This window comes from Artemia sp. Qi Xiang Cuo, chromosome 13, assembly GCF_049724085.1.
Source record: "Artemia sp. Qi Xiang Cuo chromosome 13, ASM4972408v1, whole genome shotgun sequence".
Lineage (NCBI taxonomy): Eukaryota > Metazoa > Arthropoda > Branchiopoda > Anostraca > Artemiidae > Artemia > Artemia sp. Qi Xiang Cuo.
The window spans coordinates 69640807-69666218 of record NC_142806.1 but is presented as its reverse complement, the minus strand read 5'-3'; the positions used below and the strand labels follow the sequence as shown (position 1 = coordinate 69666218).

General features: G+C 36.4%; 1 protein-coding gene across 1 annotated transcript in view; it reads left to right on the top strand.

The window, feature by feature from the left end:
* Positions 1–25412, top strand: part of LOC148945594 (polyamine-transporting ATPase 13A3-like) — a 217226-nt gene that overhangs the window by 151014 nt on the left and 40800 nt on the right. Inside the window, exon 16 of the mRNA XM_089099558.1 lies at positions 13882–14030. Coding sequence (XP_088955684.1) covers positions 13882–14030 — 149 coding nt within the window. The remainder of the gene's footprint in view (positions 1–13881; positions 14031–25412) is intronic.

Here is a 25412-nt window from a genome sequence, read left to right as displayed (position 1 = left end):
ACAGAATTCCACATTTTTTCAGATAGGAGCTTGAAACCTGTACAGTAGGGTTTTCTGATACATTTAATCTGATGTTGTGATTTTCATTGAGATCACTCGACTTTTAAAGCTTGTTTCCCCCTTTTTTTGAAAAGCAGGCGCATTTCCTCGGGTTCGTAACTTTTGATGGATAAGACTAAACTTAATAAAATTTATATATTTGAAATCAGCAAAAAAAGCCAATTCTTTTGATATATCTATTGGTATCAAATTTCCGTTTTTTAGAGTTTCGGTTACTATTGAGCTGGGTCGCTCTTTTCTTACAGTTCTTTACCACGAACTGTTTGATACCTCACAAAATATACACCGTACACGTATACCATCCATGCGTCAAAGAAATTAAACATTAAAGAAAAAGAAGTTGATGGCAAATCTATGCTGAGTTCTTATGATTGTACAGTTTTTTTCTTGAGTGGGGTATGCAGGCATTACGTCACTCAAAACGAGCAAAAATTAACATGATTAGGGCTGACAACACCATGCCTTCTCAAGACCAAAACAGAATTTGCAATTTACTGAAAAAAAAACATGGCCGTGGATTGTCAGTTTAATATACGAATACTGATATTTATTCCTTAAAGTTTTAATAATTTTTTATTTATTAAAGTAAAAAAAAGTAAAAACATTTTAACTGTATTTTGTTTTCGGTAAAGTGTAAATTATATTTGGTCTTGAGAAGGCAGGGGGGTTGTCAGCCCTACTCGTGTTAAGTTTTGCTCATTTTGAGTTTCACTAGAATATTTGTTGTAATTCCTACTCGTTTTGAGTTCCATTTATTAATTGATGGTGATTTGTGGTAGTTTTACGCTTGGGACATTGTTTTACTTTATTTTTTAATTTTTGCCTTAGTGGAACTCTTTACTTATCTTTGAATAACTTGTTTTATGGAAAAAAGTTTTTAAATTAATTTCTGTTCTTTTTTATTAACATAGTATTTTTCATGGGAAAAGATAATATTTTATATCTTTTCGTTTTTTTTAAGAACCCATTGTTAGGGTTGCTATTTGTATGTTGGAGAAACTTTCTCAACAATTTTAAATCCTGAAACAATTAGTATTGTCTAATTTAAATTTATGTCTCCTGAAGTTAAGCTGAAAAATAAAACTTTATATCATTCCGCAAGAAATTCTATCTATGCTCTTTGACAACCTGGATACACTTACACTCTTTTGATTTCTTTAAATTGTAAGAGCAGAAGTAGTAATAGTAGTAGGTCCGATAGTTTCAAATTAATACCCCCAGTCGTTCACGATATATTGCTTACGAATCTTATTGGCAACCATACACACAGTGCCTTTTGATTTAGTTTTAAAGCAACATTTAGTTTTAAAGCATAATAAGTAAATTGCATAATTGTGGGGCGTTGACGTACCCAATAGCCCTAGAGACATAGCTGCTGGATTGTTTTGCTCTGCTGAACAAAATGGTTGTCTCTAAATTTTGATTTTATACGTTTGGATAGCGAATCGGCTTTGGAGGAGGACTGTTTGCCCTCCATTCCCTCTTTTCTCCTATAAAGGGCATTAGGACTTTTAATCTTAAATCTAATTAGCTTCTTTAAAAGTTTCAATAATATTTCTAGCTATTATACAGCAGTGCTGCATATTATATTGCTTATTATATACCCTGTTAAAAACCTGAATGCATATAGTTTTTTTTGTTTGATTGAAACTTCCTCTAAACGTTCCCTAAAAGTCTCACCTTAATACCTGTAGTGTCGTAACTGTAGTGGTAGCATTAACAGTATACGTATTGCCTTTTGGTGCGTCATCATTAGCTTCAAGTCCTAGAAGTTTCAACTTAAGACAATTAACCATTGTTATGACACTGCTAATATAAGTAAAGAATAAATAAGTAAGTATGACTGCACTAGACCCTTAAGGTCCAAACCGGTGGTGCTGATCTCCGTTTCGTGGCCCTTCAGCCAGGAAGTGCATGGGGGGTTGGGGGCCAGCCATCATGTGCTCTCGCACACCCTTCCTGCTTACCTTTCCCAGATTTCTCCAGGTACCCATTTGGAGCTGGGTCGACTCTGGCTAAGCTTACTGAGTCACACTGATGACCTGCGTCACAAACCAAATAACTGGCTACGCCTTGAAACGAACCCGTGGCCCTTGGACAAAGAATTTTCAACCCAGCACACGTCCACTTAGCCAGGATGGCTAATATATCCTTTTGATAAACTTTATAATTATATACTTTTGTGATTTTAATTCTAACGCCCTTAGCCTTACAAGTAGTTACAATAGATGTAGCAGTTGAATTAGCAGCTCTAGTAGTAGTAGTAAATGTAGCAATAGTAGTAGTATTAGCAATAGCATGTACATATTACCTTTTGGTCAATTGGTCATCCCTTTAAGGATTTTCTGAAAGTTTCAACTTAATACTCAAATTTATTCTCGAGAACCCCATTCTTTTGACAATGTGCATGCACACAGTGTCTTTTGATTTAGTTCAAATTTTCCTACGAAATTTTTAATGTAGTAATGTGGTTGTAGTATTATTGGAAGCAGTAGTAGTGGTGGTAGTTTTAGTAGTAGTAGTAGCGTACAATTACCTTTTTGGTCAATTGATCATCTCCCTTATCATTTCCTGAAAGTTCCAAATTAATATACTCAGTCATTCCTGAGTTACGTTCTTTTGACAGGTCGTATACGCATAACATGTTGTGATTTAGTTCAACACTCCTCTCGACCTTTTCTGAAAGGCTCACCTGAACGCTCTTTGCTTTTTGGAAAGTAACGATCAAGACAGTAAACGAATTGCCTAACTTAAAGCCCTTTTTCTGGGAGCTGTGATAGGGTTGTCGTCCCCAAAGGCATAATTGCAGGATCTTTCAACTATTCTGAAGAAAATAGACGTCTCAAAATGTTGATTGGATTTTTTTTTGGAAAATGATGGTCAAAGGAGGGGGAGGGGCTGGTTGCCCTCAATTCACATTGCACTCTTAAAAAGAACGCTGTAACTTCCAATTGCCAATCAAACGAGCCCTATCCAAAGTTTATACGACTGCCCATTCCATAAAAACCTTGTATGCCTTCTGGGCATAACTTACAACCCTTGTCCCCCGGTTCTGAGGGGCCATGTTAACCTTGAAGACATTTTTATAGGATCTTTAGAATATTTTGAACACAATGGCTATTTGGGGAAGAGAAAACAGTTGGGGGGGGGCTAGTTGAACTCCCATCTCTTTTGACTCTTAAAGAGGACACCAGGATTTCTGATATCTAATTGAATGAGCCAAATCCGAAGTTCATACCACCACCCTTTCCATAAAAACCTCAAATATTAACAATGGGCAACTAGTATAACTTATAGCTCTTGCCCTGAGGGCCGTGGGGGGTGTCATTCCCAAAGTCATAATTAGTGGACCCTTCAAATATGATTAACAAAATGACTATCTCAAAATTTTGATTGGAAGTGTTTGGGGAAATAGTGGGGGGGGGGGCTGGTTGCCCTCCAATCACTTTTGACTATTAAAAAGGGCACTAGAATTTACAATTTAAAATCCAATGAGCATCGTCCGAAGTTTATGCGACCACCTTTTCCATAAAAACTTGTATACCCCCGGGGCATAACTTACAATCCTTGCCTGAGGGCTCTGGGGGGGGGGGTTGTAATCTTCAAAGATATTATTACTGGAACTTTCAACTATGCTGAACAAAATGGTTATCTAGAAAATTTGATTGGATGTATTTGGGGAAATGATGGGTGTGGGAGGGTGGTTGCCCTCAAATCACTTTCGACTATTAGAAAGGGCAATAAGACTTCTAATTTTCAATCAAATGAGCCCCTTTCGAAGTTTCTATGACAAACACTTCCATACGAAGTGCCCCTGTCTACCCTCCTCCCCCCCTCCCCCCCCCCCCCCCAAAAAAAATACACTCTGCCCACATCACTCTTTACCTATGCAGCCTTTATGTGCTGTCTGTAATCTTGGGACTATTCTTTGAACAAATTGCTATCTCAAAATTTCTATCAGATATATTTTGGAAAAATACGACGCATGGGGAAGGGGGTAGCTGCCCTCCGATAATTTTGAATCTTAAAAAGGGCTCTAGAACTTTCGATTACCAATCCAGTGAGCCCCTTCCGAAGTGTATACGACCGCCCTTTCTATAAAAACCTTCTAATAATATAATATAAATTTATTATAAGCCAAAAAATAGGCCAGACAGCACAGTATTCTTAAATACATTCCACAAGAAAAATAACATAAATATCTAACTCCCCCCCCCCCAGCAAAAAAAAATAATAATCAGTTTCACTCATTGATGTCAACCCTTCATTCAAATTGTTACATAACTGCCTGATTGTCATTTTTACAGTCGTCTGCAGGATCCCCTGGAACTCCAAGTTACCACCCTCAAAATACTTTCCCCTTAAAATAGAAAGTTGCTGGCACTCGGCGAGAATATGGGCCAAATCATCAATACCTAGGTTACATCTGGGGCAAGAGTAATCCGCATCTTCATCTGGGGCCACCCCTTTTCGTTCAAATACTTTTTTGCTATTTTTTAGTGGCAGGGAATTCGCTCGGATCCGAAACAAAGTTCTTAATGTCTCCGCCGGTAATCCTAGTTTAAAATAATAGTCAAATCGAAATATCTCTTTTATTTGAGAATAAAACCTTAATGTCTCAGATCTTTTAACTGCCTGCGTCCACATTTGGACTTCCTGGTCTTATATTCTTTCTATGAGCTTAGCCAAAAAAGGCTCATCTTGATCTGAGGGTCCTAGCCCCTCATTACAATGTTAAGATAATCCTGCTCCATCTAAAATATTTTTTTATTTGATACGGCCACGATCTTTTTCGTTTGGACCGTAGCATCCCTAGATAAGCTGCTTTTGCTAACCTATCTTCTGGCAGACGTAGAACTTTTAGCCAATACCGGATTATCTGTGCTAATCTACTCATTCTCAGCGAAAATATTCCTACGTCGCCTTTTATTGCCTGATTGTGAGTCGTGATGTGAAGACCAATTAATCTTTTAAAGCGTTGCAGCAGAATTGATTCCACTTCTGTTGCCGGGTCATGCCCCCAGGGTTCAGTTCCGTAATTTTTTTTTTTTTTTTTTTTTAATCCCACCTCCTCTCCTCTCGGTGACCTTTAAATTTTCTTTAAAAATATCTCATAATTTATCTAATGTCACCTTCTCTTTTCTTAATAAAAATAACATTTTCAAAAAATTTAATTTATTAATATTATATAAAAATTGAGCATTCGAAAATATACCAGGGTATAAGAATAGATATATACTATAATTCAATTTTCTTATACCTTTTAGGTTCATCCAATATCTCAGGCTGCCCTTCCCCCTTAGGGCACCCCTTCTATCGTGACCTTAAATTACACTTTTCATAATCTTTTTCATCAACTTCTATTTCCCCCGATATATAATTCACTTTTACCCCCGTCCCCCAAAAAAGAATATAAAAAAATGAAAAAAAATACAACAGAAAAAAATAAAGAAAGAAAGTAAGAAAGAAATGAAATACTCCACCTTTACAAATAAAAACTAATAGGTAGAATCTTTCATTATCTTCCTACTTTATTTCCTTTGCCCTTATTCTTTCATTTCCCCTTTGGCTGCTCAATCCTCATTAAAACAGTATCATTATCCTACTTTCAATACTTCTCAAATCTCTTTAGAACTTATCTTTATCCTACTTTTAATACTTCTTTCTTTATCATTTTTTTAATTCCTTTTTTAAATAACAGCATATCAATTTCTAATTATAAAAAAAACTTTTTCATTTTTTTTACTCTCTTCTAAAAAAAAAAAATACTTTTACCTTTACCTTCACTTTTCTCCTTTCTGTTTGCCTTTCCTTATATTTAGTTTTATATCCCACTGAACTCTAACATTTTTTATTACCTCTGTTGGGTTCGTATCTTTCATTTTCGCTTTCCAAACATAGTAGCTGAAATGTGTGAAAATGTGTGCCAAATCTTCGTGTTTTTTAGTTTGATTGATTTCCGTGCACAATTTTAATTCTACAACCTTTTCTGCGGTGACCAGGTCCTCATTTTCTTGTATTTCACTACCTAACAGTTGTTTCAATTCTTCTAATTCTGTTTTTACACTTGTGCACTGAAGAATTAAATGTTCAAGTGTTTCAATTTGATTTCCGCACCTTCCGCATATTCCAGTCGACTTGGTGGGGTCTATCCTGTGTTTTCTCTCTTCAGTTGGCAGTATTTTGTGAACTTGGAAAAACGCATGCCCTTTAACCTTCGGCGGTAAGAAACTAGAGTGTATCAGGTCGAACATTTTCTTCCGTTTTTCATCGTCAAGATCACTCGTATCTAGAAATTTCGCTGGAGGTAGGTTTTCCTGCAAAATGAACCATTGTTTCATATCCGTTTTGCTATCAGTGTCTGCGGTCCTTTTTTCCAGTAATTCTTTGACAGTTCCGAAATGTTTTTGTACCGAATTTGGGAAGTCACTCCTTTCATTTCTCACCCATGCGTTATACCAATTTTTCATAGGCGTTTTTTATTCAAAATGGATTTCCTCGATAATTGTTTTCATGTGAAGTTCTTTTATCTTGGCTTCTGTGTTAATTATTTCTAGGCCTCCTTGGCTTTTCATTAGAAACATATCTGTTAATTTAAGCTTTGGAGGGGGTTTTCCGTACCAGACGAACTGATATATCATTGATTTTATTTTCTTCCGGATGCCTTTTGTGGGGTTTGATACTGCAGCGAAATACCATATCACTGGACAACAGTAAATACTAACGTACTGAGCTTTTTCAAATATTGTGAAGGCTCTTCCATATCCGTAAGCAAGTGCCGACTTAAACTTCTGCAGTGTTTTAGCCCAGTTTACTTTTTCCGTCTCTTTCCATGTTTTTATCCAGTGGATACCTAAAACCTTTATGTCTTCTTTCCTTTCTATCCCGACAATAAACTGAGGTTCTTCTTCGCTTAAAGACATGACTTCGCATTTTTCTTTGTTTAATTCTGGTTTGAACAAATAGCAGTACTTAGTTATACAATGCAGAGCTCGTAAATAATCCATGTCTGTTTCCGTGAAAATGTTTCGGAAGGCTACTTTTCTCGACAGTTTTCAGTACCTCTAATATCTTTTTTGTTGCGTCTGTGAATTCTTTGTTTCTCATTACTTCAGTATTCATCTTCCATGACAAATTTCTGAAAGAAGATTTTTTTTTTTCTCGTCGTTTCTCAATTTGGCAAACACAGCTTGATGGTCGGAAAACGGTACAATTTTGTTCTCAATTTTGTATATTTGTGGAAGGATCTCAAATGACGTGTATATGCGGTCGAGTCTAGCTCCTCCTCCGTACGCCGTCCAGCCTATCCTAGTGAAACTCCTTGGATTCACTTTTTCTTTCCAAACGTCTAGAAAGCCTGAATCACACACGAATCGTTTCAGTGACAAGCAAATATTGTCACTTTGTACTATAGCATCTTGCGTGTCTGTTATGCAGTTAAAATCTCCAAGGAAAACTATGTTTTCAATATCTTTCGGTAAATATGGGGCTATTTTTTCTTATCGCCACGCTTATACTTATATTCAGGTTCTAAACCTTTTAATGTACTTGTGTCGTTCTCTTGTATAAATACTAAGCCTATTCTTTCTTTTAGTAGATACCCTTTTAGCATTATTTGTGTATTTTTTGCTGCATTCCATTTACGTTCAAAGTTGCGAATTTTTTGGAAGGTCTTGCTGATTTATCACCATGCTTCTGCATTTTCTCTAGTTCTTGCTTTCTTGGTTTCTAATCCTTCTACTGACGAGAAAGGCGTCTCAGCGTAATCGATTAGTTCCAATGCCTGGCTTGCCGAAGGGCTGTTGCTGCTCTGTACGATTTCTTCCACACTATCGATCATACCTTCGATACTTTCAAGTCGGCTCGAAAGTTCAGCTTGCCCTGTCTGTGATTCTGTTCTTTGCGATCTTTTGTTCCTTTTCATACCCTTAGCGAGTACTCCCGGCAATGAGCTACTCCCTGCTGCGGGCCTCTTGGAACTCTTCATCTTCGCTATCAGTATCTTGTCCTTTTTTCTCCAGTTTCTTTTTTCTTTCTAGCTCGTCCTTGTATTCACGGGTCGTTTTACGCTTTTCCGATCTTGCGAGTTGCTGTTTCATTTTCTACATTTAGCGATCTATTTTTTCTTCCTGATTCTTAAGCGCATTTATCTATTACTCTTCAGTTTCTTTTTCTTTGGGTCTCAGGTTTGTTTGGTTTGCAGGTTGTTTTTCCGGCCAAACGTTGCTTTGGCTATTAAGGGCATTAGGGACACTTGGTTTGTATGTTATGTTTCTTTACGACCTTTGTGAGAAAAAAGAACACTGGCTGCTAAATGTCCTGTTTAATCACATATAATGCATGTTTTGATTTGGCCATCATACCGTATCCGCATTCTCATTCCATTTACGAAAATGAAAGAAGGGATGTTCTTATCTACTCACATGCTAGCTATTGGCCTTGTTTTGGCTGTTTCGAGATTTCCGTCACTAGAGTAATACTCACGTTTTCATGGGAAAAATTTACCATTCCTTTCCATTGTCTCATGGACATCTAACAACTCCATTTCTAGCGGTATTCTTTGTATTTTCACAAAAGGGTTTTTATTTCGCAACTTTCGACGCATACAACTCTTTCATCAAATGATAACATTCCGTCTTCAGTTTTAGCGAGGAACTTCTGGAGTTCGTTGCAAGTGGTGAACTTCACATACATAGTTTTTCTATATCGCAGCCCTGATCTCTATACCTATCAGGTTCTCTTTTTCAACTCCATAATGTTTCAGTCATCTGTGTACTTGTACCTCTAAAGGTACATCTCCATCCGGGAAAGACACGAAGCTCATAAACGCAGTGTTTGTTCGTACATTCCTTTCTGGTACCCCTCCTGGTTGTTGCGTCATTCTTTTCTCTTTTTTTACCTTTTCAGGTAATACCAATACCTTATTTTTTTCTCTCTTCTTCTTCCCTTTCACTCTTTTTTTCTCTTACCAACTATTTTAATTCACCAAAAAAAATTAAATAAACCTACAACAAAAACAAAAACTAACAAAGGATTTTTTTTTCTGTTCCGTAATGGGTAGTAGGTAAAACTTTAGAATTAAAAACATATTTATGGATTTTTAGATCTTTAATACTTAAAAGCCTTGAATTCCGTAAAATGGTAGCTGAAACTGCTTTCCCTCTCTTAATCATCTCTTTTACATGATCTTCCCATCCTTCTTTTGCTGAAAGTGTTACTCCCAAATATTTAAAATTTTTGCTCTCTTTTACTTTTCACCTTTATAATAAAATTCTACTTTTGATCATATTTATTCACATGAATTCCTCTAAAAACCCCAATCTCAGTCTTTTTCATATTCAAAATAAGTTTCTTTCTATCTAAATATTCTTCTTTTATACTCAATAAGATCTGGAGCTCTCTGGTGACTTGCCTATCAACACCGCATCATCAGCAAAACGCAACAGAAATAATCTCAGGTTCCCTAGTGACACCGTAGGGGCCCATACCTTCTTAAAATGGTCAACAATATCATTTATATACAACGTGAACAGCCTAGGCAAAATATTACTACCCTGATTTACTCCTTTTCTAATTTCAAACGGCGACGATAATCCCTTCCCTAAAACTCTCACTATACCAAATGTCTTTCTATACATATCAGCTAATATCCTAACGAAAAGTCTTGGTAGGCCTATCTTTAACACTTCTAAGCACAGGAGAATCCTATCAATACTGTTGAAGGCCTTTTCTAGATTTAAAAATTCAACGTACGTCAGCTACTAGGTGCTGATCCACCTTCCATGGCGCTTATGCATTCTTCGATTTCTTCGTTTGATGTGGGTTTTATCAGATCATAATCGTGGTCTTTTAGTGGGAGGCTGATCTCCTTCTCTGTATTCGATAATTCGTCGCTGAACCAGCAATCAAACGAATAGTCTTCCTGGACCGCGTCGTTGTAGTATGTCGGCCATGTTTTCGGGTCAGGTACATTTGGCTGGCCTAGGAAGGCCTCTTGTTTCATCCTTTTCCAGAAAGACCACATATCACTCTTTTCATAAAACTGGATCAGCTCCTCCTTACCTTGTTTAATAGCTAGTCTCTTCTTCTGTTTTAAAAGGTGTTTATACTCCCGGAAAACATTTTTAAACCTTGTTACTAGTCTAAGTCTATTTTCCTCTTTTTCTTTATCCCTCAAATTCTCTAATTATTTAATCAGTTATATTTGTTTTATTCTATATTCCTCATTAAAAAATTCTAAATCCTTACAACCTCCTTTATATCCTAGAACTGGGCCTGCTATTTCATTTAAAATCTCCGTGAACTCCTCTATCACTCTATCGTGGTTACTTATCTTCTCTAATTCACTTAGCCTTATAGCTACATCATCCTCTAAACACTTCACTTAATTTAAGTTTTTTTCTCTGTAGACCATTCCCTTGGTATCTGAAGTCTAACATTTTTATTATATATCTGATTTTCCCTTGAAATATCCCTCCGATGGGGCGTACTCCTTGATCTAATTTCTAGAAATACCGGTAAATGGTCTGATCTTACTAGCTTAAGCGCATCCACATTAAGGTCATTCAGATCCAAGTGAATATCCACCAAAACATAACCAATTAAACTTGCTTTAGCCCCAGATATATTGGTTTGAAAATTAATGTTAGGAAGACTAAGTCACTAAGGCTAGGAATAAGTGAAGATAAAAAGGTGACGTTGGGTAATGAAGAGATTGATCAGGTGGGCAGCTTCACTTACCTTGGTAGTATTATTAGTAAAGATGGTGGGAGCAGTGAAGATGTAAAAATAGAATAGCCAAGGCTCAGGGTGTTTTTTCACAGTTAAAAAAAGTCTGGAAGAATAGGAAGATAAGTCTGCAAACCAAGATTAGAATCCCAGAAGCTACAGTGATGACAGTGGTCAAATATGGCTCTGAAGCATGGACGCTCCGAAAAGCGGATGAAGATTTGCTAGATGTTTTCCAGAGAAATTTCTTAAGGATTGTTCTGGGTACCCGGCTGACTGACCGTATTTCAAACGATAGGCTATACGAAAAATGTGGTTCAATACCGCTTTCTAGGTCTATAATGAAAGAAAGGTTGAGGTGGTTAGGGCATGTTGTGCGGATGAAGGATGACAGATTGCCGAAGATTGTTCTTTTCGGCCAACCATCTAGGGCTAAACGGAAAGCAGGTCGTCCCCTTCTGGGGTGGGAGGAAGTCATAAAGAAAGATTTAAAGGAAATGGGAACTTCGTGGGCGGGTGTAAAAAGGGAGGCTTTGAATAGATTGGGGTGGAGGAGGAGCGTGCGTAGCTGTGATGGCCTCAGGCGGCTTGGTGCTGCGATGAGTTGTTAGTAGTAGTAGTAGTGTCAAAAACCTTCTTTCCCATTGATTTATTCTTCTTTTTCCATGCTTGCTGGCTCTGGGAATCCTGTAGATGGCTGGGACTGCTGATGGAATACCTGGAATTAACACATCATTCAACTTCATCACTAGTATAAGCATTAAAATCACCCATTAATATCAACCTATCATTTTCAAAATGGGCTCTTTTTTCCTACAAATTCCACGTATCTTCATTTCGGTACTAGCTATTTTGAGCCGGAATATAAATCGATCCTATAACAATGCACAGTCCATCTAAACATTCTAATCTAATTCATCATCATCATCATCATTTTATTAATACTAAACTGTATTACAAACGTAAAGAAAAATTAATTAATCCAAGAAGCTTGGCTTGTTGTGGGTTCATATCAAATAACATTTTCTGATTTACCTGTCAGCTTTGTATGACTTTTGAAAGACTCATCTTTTATCAACTCTACAAGGCCTCCGAAACAACGAATGTTCAAAGCTAACTCTCGCGATATACTTTCCGCATTGAAACCTCTTACTTTTGGAGTTTCACTAGGGCAATGCCAAATTTATATTAATGCTAAAAAGTCTAATATTTGACAACTCACTTTCCACAGAACTTAACTTATTTTTATACCCTGTACATTCCAAGATACAAACTCAGACCCTATTGGGCTCCGTAATCACTCGGGAAGAAAGCTAACCGGCAATAATCGTCACTCCTAGGCCTATTAATATCCATGTACTGTCAAGGCTGATTTCTCTGTAGCTGCCTGAACGGGGGTGTGTATTGTCTATAACTGGGTGGCCAATCACCGCCAGTAACCCGACTTGTCGATGGCTCGTCTGTTGCTGGTTTCTTTCAACTATCGTGTTCGTGTCGCTTTCATTGCCAGATAAATCCGACTGATCTGAAGGGCAATTCTGCACTGAGGTCTGGTTCTGGTTGCTTTCATTCACACTAGTGACATTTTGCCCCTGATCTCTGAGTTACTTTGCGCTGGGTTAATAGGGGGCCTAATTGGGAGGCTTACATTCATCTCTTTTATTTTTTGACATTCACGATCGTATGTGTACATTTTACCTTCAATGATAAGCCTATCGCCTTTGAGCCGCGCATTTTGACCTTTTTCAAGGGCTTGGGACAGCATTAGCTTTAAATTATTTCTAGCCTCGCGTTGATACGTTGTGTAGTCCGGAGTGACCCCTGCGCCGTTCTGTTTCAATGCAAAATTTTCCTGAGAACCGCATTTCTGATTTCCAAGTCATGCCACTTCACTATTACAGGCCCTGATCTCAGGCGCAAAGCATCCTTTATGTCCCTCCGAGAAAGCTATTGGTTCGGGAGGCACCAGCTAAGAAACTCGCATAGCTCATCCTTCAAACTCGACTGGGACCAGCGAGTCACAGGGAAACTGTAAAAAAACGAGATTATAATACTTTATTTCTGCCTCCAATGAGTCAATTTTTAGTGTAGACTCCCTGAAGTTGTTCCTCATTTCCGCGAGATTGCTTGAAATTTATGATTTTTTTGTATCTAGCTGTTTAATAAAACTATTCATTTGTGACTATGCAGGATAAGCTGATTGAGAGCTGTGGGATCAAATCCAGTTTGAAATTTATTTCACGCATAAGCTGAGAAATAGCTTCGGGATCGGATGCATCCGGAGGTTGAAGTGGCTGGGCCTGTTTCCCCTCCATTTCTGCTTGCTTATTCTCGATAATTAAGATTGCCTGCCTTATTCTCTGGCAGCAATATTCTCCGGCAGCAGAGTTTATTCGTTGCGTCCCGCCTTAGCCCTGGACACAGCTTTGTAGCGATGAATACTGATTATAAGTTATGCCCCAAGGGCATAACTTACAACCCTTGCCCTGAGGGATGTGGGGGACAAAGACATAGTTTCCGGACCTTTCAACTACACCGAACCAAATTCCAATCTAAAAGTTTTTATTGGATGTGTTTAGGGAAATGATGGGTTTGGGGGGGCTTGTTCCCCTCTAATCACTTTTAACTATTAAAAAAGGCACTATTCCTTGTAATTTCTAATCAAATGAGCCCGTTTCCAAGTTTCTACGACTACTCCTTCTATATTAAGTGCCCTGGTCTAAAACTAAAAAAGGATGGGGGGGTATATGTCCTCCAATCACTTTGAATCTTAAAAATATCCCTAGAACTTCTAATTACCAGTCCAACGAGCTCCCTCTGAAGTTTATACGACAACCCTTTCTCTAAAAACCTTATATACCCCCTGGGTGTAACTTACTTATATGCCCCCAGGTCATAACTCTTTCCCGGGGGGTTGTGGGGGGGGTGTCATTCCCAAAGACGTAATTTTCGGATCTTTAAACTACGCTGAACAAAATGGTCATCTCGAAATTTTGATTGAATATGTTTGGGGAAACGATGGGCTTGGGAAAATGCGCTATTGCGCTGCCTGTGATCAAAGCGTACATCATGTTAATTTTTTTTTTATTACAGGTGATAACTTAGACACTGCTATATGTGTTGGGAGGAATTGCAATCTGATCAAAGGATACGAGGAAGTGATTCATGTGTCTGCAGAAAAAACAACTGAAGGAAATATTCCAGAAATAATTTATAAAAAGCTGGAAAGTGAAAACGACAAGGTAAATATTCCCTCTTAAATAGAACTAATTAAAAAAAAACTTTCCGAAAAATAAGTTTTTCAAAGAAAAGTAAAGGCCATTTTAAACTTAAGCTCAGGAGATACAAATACTTGTTAAAATTCAAACTCAAAACGACGAGAAATTACTATTAAAGAATAAATGAAACCCAAAACCAACAGAAATTAAATAAGCAATCATAGCAAAATAGATACAACGAGTAATAATATAAATGAGTAAATAGATCTTAAAGCGAGTAATGCTTAGATTGAATATGAAAATCAAGCTTAAAACGAAAACAAATGTTTTGCTGTTAAAGTACAAAGCAAACTTAAAACGAACAGAAATTAAATAAACAATCAATGCGAACAAACATACAATATATATTAATGTAAATGAATAAATAAATCTTAAAACAAGTGAAACTTATACTGAATATGCAAATCAAGTTTGAATCGAATAAAAATAACTACAAACAAGAGTTTGTGTATCGTCTCACTGTAGAAGCCTAAAACCTGCTGCGTCACTGGCGCTTCACTGAAAACAATTCTTTGAAATATTTTCACTTTTGTAACTTTAAGAAATCAAAAATTAATTAAGATTTTAGGGAATAAATATCAGCATATGTATATTAAATTTACAATGCACATTTTTTTCAGTAAACTCATTTGAATTTTTTTCAGTAAAGTAGAAATTATGTTCTGGCTTTTAGAAAGCATAGGGGTTTTGAACCCTACTCACATTAATTTATGCTCGTTTTGTGTTTGGCTCTAATATTTATTTTAATTTTTGTTCGTTTTGGGTTTCATTTATTTATTGATACTGATTTGGGGTAGTTGTATGCTTTGTAGATTATATGATAGCCCGGACGCCAGGTGTTGAAAATATGAACCATAACACGACGGAATGGGGCTGCTACGAGAATTAGCCTACCCTCCACCCCCTAAATTGCCCATGCGGATTCAAAAATACCAATGGCACTTGCTTGCGAGTGGTGGAACACTCCGAAACTTGACATTTTATTATATTTTGGTGTTTCATGCAAGAAAATGCACGTTCCACAAAGTTTGAGGTGCAGTTTTCCGCTCAAATAGAAATGCCTAGAAGCCAAAAAACGTATTCATAACAAATAACAGGATATGTTCCAAAAAAAGGCAGAGTTAAAAAAATCGCAAAACTATTTGTGTCTGGAACAATTTTGGAAAGTATAAAGAAATTCTAAATGAAAATATGATATTTAATGTAATTGATTGTTGAAAGATCCACTAGTTCAAGATTTTTTTTTCACTGTAATTTTTATTTTCCTTTTCAATGCTGTAAGAACTGGAAAACAATAAATTTGTAATATACGAGTAACTCGTTTTCAGTGAAGCACCAATGACTCAGAAGGCTTTAGGTTTTTACAGTTAAAGAAGGGGGCAGTATCCAAATTTTGCTTGTAGTGAAACTATATTTGTCTTGACCAATCTTGAAAAGAACTAATAAATTAAACTGAATATTTGATGCATAATGATATTAATTGCTATAAGCTCATCAGTTCAAAATTTCACTGTAATTTTAACATTTATTTTCAATATTAAGTACAAAAGAAAACATTTGTAATATAATTCGTTTTCAGTAAAGCGCCAATGACGTAGTAGGTTTTAGGCTTTTGCAGTAAGACGATACCCAAACTCTTGTTTGTAGTTATTTTTATTCGATTCAAACTTGATTTGCGTATTCAATTTTAGCTTCACTCGTTTTAAGATTTATTTATTCATTTACATTAATATATATTGTATGTTTGTTCGCATTGATTGTTTATTTAATTTCTGTTCGTTTTAAGTTTCCTTTATACTTTAATAGCAAAATATTTTTTTTCGTTTTAAGCTTGATTTTCATATTCAATCTAAGCATTACTCGCTTTAAGATCTATTTATTCATTTATATGATTACTTGTTGTATGTTTTTTTGCTATGATTGTTCATTTAATTTCTGTTTGTTTTGGGTTTCATTTATTCTTTAATAGTAATTTCTGGTCGTTTTGAGTTTGAATTTAAACAGGTATTTGTATCTCCTGAGCTTAAGTTTAAAATGGCCCTTACTTTTCTTTGAAAGACTTATTTTTCGCAAAGTTTTTTTTAATTAATTTTTGTTCGTTTTTGATTGCAAAAAGTTTCAAGTTTTTAGGGCATGGGGGGAGGGGTTTACTGTCCGATTATTCTCGACTTTAAAAAACAGATCTATAACTTTCAATTTAAATCGAATGAGGTTTTTTTCAAAGTCTATACGATTGCCTCTTTGATAAAAACCTTATATATGAACAATAGACAGCTTGCATAACTTGTGGACATTGATTGACAACATTGAATGGATTGAAAACATAGCTCCAATAAGGGGGTTTAGACCATTTCACTTGCTGACACAAAGGGATCACGACTGTTTGGAATTGACCTTAATAGGAATTTGTGTGCAAAGCAATTTTGCATCTATCACAGAGTATGTATTTTAACCTTATAATTGGATAATTATAATAGATTTCCTATCTGTTCTTCCCATACAAAAACCCTTCCCATAAGTTATAAACCCCCCTTAATAAGTTATGCCCCAGGGCATAACTTACAACGCCTACCCCTGGGCCCTGGTGGGCTGTGTCGACACCGGAGTTTTTTGTTATCAGAACTTTGAACTATTTTAACAAAATTTCTATCTCAAAATTTTTACCTGTTGCATTTAGGGCGTGGAGGAGGGAGAGGGGCTAGCTGCCCTTCAATCTCTTTTGACTCTTAAAAAGTGAACAAGAACTTTCAATTTTCAATCAAATGAGCCCTCTCTAAAGTTTATACGAGCACCCCTTCTATAAAAATAATATGAAGGATTCGGAGAAGCCTTAAATTACAACCCTTGCCCTGAGGGCTTTGGGGGAGCTGTAATCCCCAAAAAAATTATTTCCAAAACTTAAAACTACGTTTAATGAAATGGCTGTCTTAAAATTTTGATTGAATGTGTTTGGGGAAAAGGTGGGCGTGAGAGGGGGGTTAGTTGCCCTCAAATCACTATCGACTATAACAAAAGACACTAGTCCTCGGAATTTCCAATCGAATGAGGCGACACCGCCACGGTTCTACGACAAGTTTCTACGACACTGTCTTCTATAAAAACCTTATATGCCCCCAGGGCATAAATTAAAACCCTTGTCCTGAGGGCTGTGGGGGATTTTCCTCCTCAAAAACATATTTTCTATCTGGAAATCAACTACGCTGAACAAAATGGCTATCTCAAAATTTTGATTGGATGTGTTTGGGAGAATGATAGGAGTGGGGGGGTCTAGTTGCCCTCCATTCACTTTCGACTATAAAAAGGGCACTAGCCCTTTGAATTTCCAATTAAATGTGCCTGTTTTGAAGTTTCTACGACAACGCCTTCTATAAAAACCTTATATGCCCCCAGGGCATAACTTAAAACTCTTGCCCTGAGGGTTGTGGGGGAGTGTCCTCCTCAATACCATATTTTCTACCTGGAAATCAACTACACTGAACAAAATGGCTATCTCACAAGTTTGATTTGATGTGTTTGGGGAAATGATGGGCGTGGGGGGGCTAGTTGCCCTCCAATCACTTTCGACTATTAAAAAGGGCACTAGCCTTTTAGTTTCCAATTGAATGGGCCTGTTTGGAAGTTTCTATGACAACGTCATCTATAAAAACCTCATATGCCCCCAGGACATAACTTAAAACCCTTGCCCTGAGGGTCATGGGGTGTGTCCTCCTCAAAAATATATTTTCAATCTGGAAATCCACTACGCTTAACAAAAATGGCTATCTCAAAATTTTGATTGGATGTGTTTGGGGAATGATGGGCCTAGGGGGGGGGGACTAGTAGCCCTCCAATCACTTTTGACTATTAAAAAAGGTACTATCCCTTTGAATTTCCAATCGAATGAGCCATTTTTGAAGTTTCTATGACGACGCCTTCTATAAAAACCTTATATGCCCCCAGGGCATAACTTAAAACCCTTGCCCTGAGGGTTGTGGGGGATTGTCCTCCTCAAAAACATGTTTTCTATGTGAAAATCAACTACGCTAAGCAAAGTGGCTATGTCAAAATTTCGATTAGATGTGATTGGGGGAATGATGGGCGTGGGGGGAGGGGGCTAGTTGCCCTCCAATCACTCTCGACTAATAAAAAGGGCACTATCCCTTTGAATTTCCAATTGAATGAGCCTTTTTTGAAGTTTCTACGACAACGCCTTCTATAAAAACCTTATATGCCCTCAGGGCATATCTTAAAACCCTTGCCCTGAAGGTTCTGGGGGAGTGTCCTCCTTAAAAACATATTTTCTATGAGGAAATCAACTACGCTGAACAAAATGGCTATCTCAAAATTTTGATTGGATGTGATTGGGGAAAAGATGGGCGTGGGGGGCTAGTTGCACTCCAATCACTTTCGACTATTAAAAAGAGCACTAGCCCTTTAATTTCCAATCGAATGACTCTGTTTTGAAGTTTCTACGACAACGCCCTCTATAAAAACCTTATATGCCCCCAGGGCATAACTTAAAACCCGTGCCCTGAGGGTTGTGGGGGAGTGTCCTCCTCAAAAATATATTTTCTATCTGGAAATCAACTACGCTGAACAAAATGGCTATCTGAAAATTTTGATTGGATGTTTTTGGGGAAATGATGTGCGTGGGGGGGGCGGGGGGCAAGTTACGCTCCAATCACTTTCGACTATTAAAAAGGGTACTAGCTCTTTAATTTCCAAACGAATGAGCCTGTTTTGAAGTTTCTACGACATCACCTTCTCTAAAAACCTTATATTCCCCCAGGGCATAACTTAAAACCCTTGCCCTGAGGCCTTTGTGGGGGAGTGTCCTCCAAAAAAATATATTTTCTATTTGGAAATCAACTATGCTGAACAAAATGGCAATCTCAAAATTTTGATGGGAGGTATTTTGGGGAATGGTGGGCTTGGGGGGGGGGCTATTTGCCCTCCTATCACTGTAGAATATTAAAAAGGACACTAGATCTTTTGATATCCAGTCGAGTGAGCCCCCTTTGAAGCTTATACGACGACCCTTTCCGTAAGAAGTGCCTCTGGGAAAAAAAAATAATAAATAATAATAATAAAACATTGGAGCCGCATGGCCTTTACTATAGGGAACGCTACAGTGTTGCCTCTGATATACTGAACTAGAAGAACAGACTGTGAGATTAATGCAAATCTAAGGATCTAAAGTCGGACTGGCTTGCCCTGACACAACCAAAGCAGTAAATATTGAAAATAATGGCACGTAAGAGGACGTAGAACAACAATCAAATGAGTATTTTGCCTTTACGCAACCACACATCATAAGCGTAAAGAAGAAAAAAAGTTTTAACCATAATAAATTTAAAAATAGTAAACTACTAATACTACTACTACTAAAAACTTACCGCAGCAGCAGGCCACTTGGCCCCAACACAGCCACGCACGCTCCTCCTCCATCCTAATCTTTTAAAATTCTCCCTCTTTACACCATCCCAGGAAGTTTTTATTTCCTTTAAATTTTTATTTACGACATCTTCCCACTCGAACCGGAGACAACCTGCTTTCAGTTTAGCCCTAGACGGTTGGTTGAGAGGTACAATCTTCGGAAATCTGTCATCCTTCATCCGCAGAAAAATAATAAAGGATCTAAAGATAGGACAGTATGACAAAAAATAGGACAAAAGAAGAACAAACTAATATTTTAAAATACCTACTGTGTGTGGAGTATTTATTTGAACCCTGATCTTGTGCTTTTTACTAATGGGCGATATTGCACTTCTAACGGTCTTCTTGTGAATATAATTTCATTTGGTTAGTTGCAGAGGCATTTATTGGTTCAGTGACTTTTGATGTTTTCAATTTTGATTAAATGTGTATGAATCTAAACTTTAGAGCCCCTCCTCTCATCAGGTCTCTCTTAAATCCTGTTCCTTAAATCCTTTTAGGCTAACCAAATCCTGCGACAGCTTATAACAACGTGATCACTTTACTGACTAGTGGCTGTTCAGCCTCAGATATTTATTTAAATTAATATTTGAAATAAAATGTTAAAGAAATAGCACTTTTATATTATAAGTTAGTAATTTTATTTATTTAAAAATTTAACGAAATTCAGCACTAATTTTTTTGCAGTATCTTTAATACTACTGCTACTACCACTAACAAAACACTGTAGGACGAACCCACCTGAGGTAACCACAGCTAAGCACGCGTGTCCCCATCTCAATCTATTCAAATCCACCCCCTTTACACCCTCCCAAAAAGTTTGCTTTTTCCTTAAATTTCTAATTACGACAACCTCTCACCCCATTTGGGGACCACCAGCTTTTTGCTTGACCCTGGGCAGTTTGCAGGCAAAGACATTCCTTGGAAATCTGTCATCCTTCATCCGCATAAGTTGTCCTAGCCATCTCATTCTTTCTCCTAGTATAGCCCTGGAAAGTGTCATTGAGCCACAGTTATTTTAGGAGCCTACTATTTGAGATACGGCTAGTCAGTCGGGTACCTAAAACAATCCATAGGTTAATTTCTCAAGAAAACATCTAGCAATTTCTCTTCCGTTTCATCTAGAATGCTTTGATCATCCGCAGAATCTAAGTCTATAAGATTTTTAAACTTAAATAATTTCCTGAAGATCATCAGTCAGTCATTGATCCCCAGAGTGGCTCTTGCACAGTGAACATGCAAAACCTCAAAAAGTTCACTCATTTTGCTAACATTTTCATCTAGGATGATTTAAACATCAGTATAATGTAAGTATAGGCAAATTTTAATTCCATATTTTGTTCCGTGTTCTCCCATTACCTTTTCTTGGCTTTATAGGACAAAGTCTATCAAAATGATCCATTTAAATGTAGATAGAACGCAACTCTGCTTAACTCCTGATTTAATGCGATACCAGCACCAGTTACTAGGTTCATTTCCAATGTAATCACAGAAATGATATTCTCGTACATAGCACTAATCACTTTAATTTAGTTGTCTGGCATACTGCCCAAGCATAAGACCTCCGTTTAAGCTCTCTTTTATCAGCTGAATCAAAAGCTTTCTCATAATCTATAAAACTAAGGACTAAAGGTGCGTGACGACCCAAGCATTTCTAAATTATTAATTTCAGAGTTGAAATTTGGTCGATGTATCCTTTATCTTCCTAAAACCACACTGTTCTTCACTTAAAACTTTATCTACAGGATCTTTAAGTCTAAAAAGTATCATCATACTAAGTACTTTGCTTCCTACAGAAACTACTTGGCAAGGCTCTTCTATCAACAGTAGGTGAATCTCAAGCAGAGAATCTCAAGCCAATAACCTTTGACTCGATATATGTTCATGCCTACAAATATTAGGCTACTGCGGCAAGGCAACCCATAGAGGTCTATCCCCCAAAAAAAGCCCACCAAAACAAACATAACCAAGAATAATTATCTATTCATCAGGAGCCAGTACAAATGTTATGTCATTTACTAGGCTATAATTTCATCGAAAGATGCCACTCCTCAAGGTCACCCTGCAGCGCTGTTAGTAGTCATAGTTAGGGTTAGGAAAACTCGTGGAAGGTCCATCCCAATGCCATGTAAGAAGGCATGATCCTGCTCGCATGGTAATTTGTTAGGGTTAGTAAGTATTAATAAGAACTATTATATACTTATTAATGTTATTTATTTTAAAAATTCAGATGATTAGCTCTTTTAAACTAATCCTACTGACTAAGTGTTCTTGCAGCAACTTTATGGCCTTGCTTATGCCAGTTTCTATTTTTGAATAAGAAGTTCAGCTGAAAAACGCCAGGCACAGTGAATATTTTAATCTATGCAGATATTTTTGTTTGTAATATTTTTATTTTATTTTTCATCTGTATATATTAAGATTTTTATATGTATTTTCTATATACATTTTCTCTATTTATTTTATAATATTTTTATGTAAACTAGTAGTTGGTGCTATCATTGGACTTGTTGTCATATAATGAATTGGATACATGAATCTGCTATACAGTTTCTTTACCACGTCCTTACTATTATCCACTGTAGAAATATTAATAATTTCATGAATTTAGCACTGAAATAAAACAAAAAGATTTCTATAATTATTCAAAATAAATTATCGAAAAGAAAATAGCCTGTCAATTTGTCATTTTGCCAGTCAACACAAACTCGGTTGTAATTATACTATTACTACTACTACTAACAACTCACCGCAGTACCCAGCCGCCTGAGCCCAACATAGATACGCACGCTCCTCCTCCACCCCAATCTATTCAAAGCCTCCCTTTTTACACCCTCCCACGAAGTTCCCATTTCCTTTAAATCTTTCTTTATGACGTCCTCCCACCCCAGACGGGGACGACCTGCTTTCTGTTTAGCCCTAGATGGTTGGCTGAAAAGAACAATCTTCTGCAATCTGTCATCCTTCATCCGCACAACGTGCCCTAGCCATTTCAACCTTTCTTTCATTATGGCCCTAGAGAGCGGTCCGTATTTTGAGCCCAGTTCGTATTTTGAAATTAAGGATGTGGATGTAACACGCCTGGTATTATGAATTTGGCTGTACATGGGATTTCCGTCCTATTCGTCCGAGATGAAAATAAGATTCAGTTCCTTAGTTCTGTGACAAAGGTGCCAATCGCATTATCCTTCTGACGAACTTTCACAAGCCAATCAAATCATTCATATGACGAAATTTTACAAGTCAATCACATTATTCCTGTGACAAACTTTCATAAACCAATCACATTTTTCTTGTGACGAGCTTTCATAAGACAGTCACATTATTCGTGTGACAAACTTTCATAAGCCAATCAAATTATTCCTGTGACTTAGTTTCATAAGTAAATTTCTGTGACGAACTTCCATAAGGCAACGACATTATTTCTATGATTTCTAGCTAATCGTACTATTTCAGTTTTTTTTTGTGGTGAATTTTCATAAGTCAGTCACGTTATTTCTGTAATTTCTGGGTAATCACATTGTTTCTGGCTTATTCCTGCGCTAAGCTTTCATAAGCCAATCACATTGTCTCTGTTATTTCTGGCTGGTCACATCATTTCCAGCTTTTTTTGTTAAGAACTTTCATGAGCTAGTCACATTATCTTTATGATTTCTGGTTAATAACATCATTTTTGGCTTATTCCTATAACGAACTTTCATAAACCAATTACATGATCTCTGTGGTACTGGCTTATCATATTATTTTCTGGCTTTTTTCTGTGATTAATTAAAAAAAAACTTTCCGAAATATAAGTTTTTCAAAGAAAAGTAAAGGCTATTTTAAACTTAAGCTCAGGAGATACAAATACCTGTTAAAATTCAGACTCAAAATGACCAGAAATTCCTATTAAAGAATAAATGAAACCCAAAAGGAACAGAAATTAAATAAACAATCGTAGGAAACAAACATACAACAGGTACTAATATAATTGAATAAATGGATCTTAAAGTGAGCAATGCTTGGATTGAATAAGAAAATCAAGCTTAAAACGACAAAAAATAGTTTGTTATTTAAGTATAAATGAAACCTAAAACGAACAGAAATTTAATAAACAATCAATGCGAACAAACATACAATATAAAACCTACTGCGTCATTGGCGCCTTACTGAAAACTATACGAGTCTTGAACAGTCTTGGAAAGTATAAACAAAATCAAATTGAAAGATCCATCAGTTAAAGATTTTTTTTGCTGGAATTTTATTTTCATTTTCAATGCTGTAAGAACTGGAAAAGAATAAATTGGTAATATACGAGTAATTCGTTTTCAGTGAAGTGCCAATGACTCAGAAGGCTTTAGGTTTTTACAGTTAAAGAAGGGGGCAGTATCCAAATTTTTTTTGTAGTGAAACTATATTTGTCTTGATCAATCTTGGAAAGAACTAATAAATTAAACTGAATATTTGATGCATAATGATATTAATTGCTGAAAGCTTATCAGTTCAAAATTTTACTGTAATTCTAATATTTATTTTCAATATTAAGTACAAAAGAAAACATTTGTAATATAATTCGTTTTCAGTAAAGCGCCAATGACACAGTAGGTTTTAGGCTTCTGCAGTGAGGCGATACCCAAACTTTTGTTTGTAGTTATTTTTATTACATTCATACTTGATTTGCATATTCAATTTAAGTTTCACTCGTTTTAAGATTTATTTATTCATTTACATTAATATATATTGTATGTTTGTTCACATTGATTGTTTGTTTAATTTCTGTTCGTTTTAAGTTTCATTTATACTTTAATAGCAAAATAATATTTTTCGTTTCAAGCTTGATTTTCTTATTCAATCTAAGCATTACTCGCTTTAAGATCTATTTATTCGTTTATATTATTACTTGTTGTATGTTTTTTGCTATGATTGTTTATTTAATTTCTGTTCGTTTTGGGTTTCATTTATTCTTTAATAGTAATTTATGGTCGTTTTGAGTTTGAAATTTAAAATGTATTTGTATCTACTTAGATTAAGTTTAAAATGGCCATTACTTTTATTTGAAAAAATTATTTTTTGGAAAGTTTTTTTAATTAATCTTTGTTCGTTTTTGATTGCAAAAAGTTTCAAGTTTTATGGCATGGTTACTGTCCGATTATTCTTGACTTTAAAAAACGGATCTAAAAATTTCAATTGAAATCGGATGAGGCTTTTTTCAAAGTCTATACGATTAACTCTTTGATAAAAACCTTATATATGAACAATAGACAGCTTGCATAACTTGTGGACAGCAATTGACAACAATGAATGGATTGAATAAATAGCTCCAATATGGGGGTTTAGACCATTTCACTTGCTGACACAAAGGGATTACGACTATTTCGAATTGACCTTAATAGGATTTTGTGGCCCAAAGCAATTTTGCTTCTATCACAGAGTATTTATTTTAACCTTATAATTGTAAGAGATTTACTATGTGTTCTTCTCATACAAAACTACCTTATTAAATTCTATTGGGCGGGGGCGGTGTACTTGGCATAAACAAGTAAACTTTAGCATAGACAATAGGAGAGGGGTAGGGTGAGGTTGGAGACTCATCCAATACGGGGCTGAACTTCACTTATCTCCTCCGTTCCCGATTTAGGAGATTAGGCAGACTCATTGGGCTGTAGAATGTTGGGCCGTTTGAGTTGTGGAAGACGTTAAAATACTCAAAAATACTTTATATTTTCACTTATTGCAGGATTGATTTCATAGATTGTGGAATGGTGAACCCCCTGGGCCATCATTTGGGTGAGCCGCAACTCATAATATGCAATTTTGATTAATTGTTCCGTGTTATGTGCATATGTTATTATATATATGTTATTTTGAGCTATACTTTTATCGTATTTCGTTCATTTTTAAGCCTTGAGATAAAAACTGAAACCTTAGCGTAGACAGTGGTGGGGGAAAGTC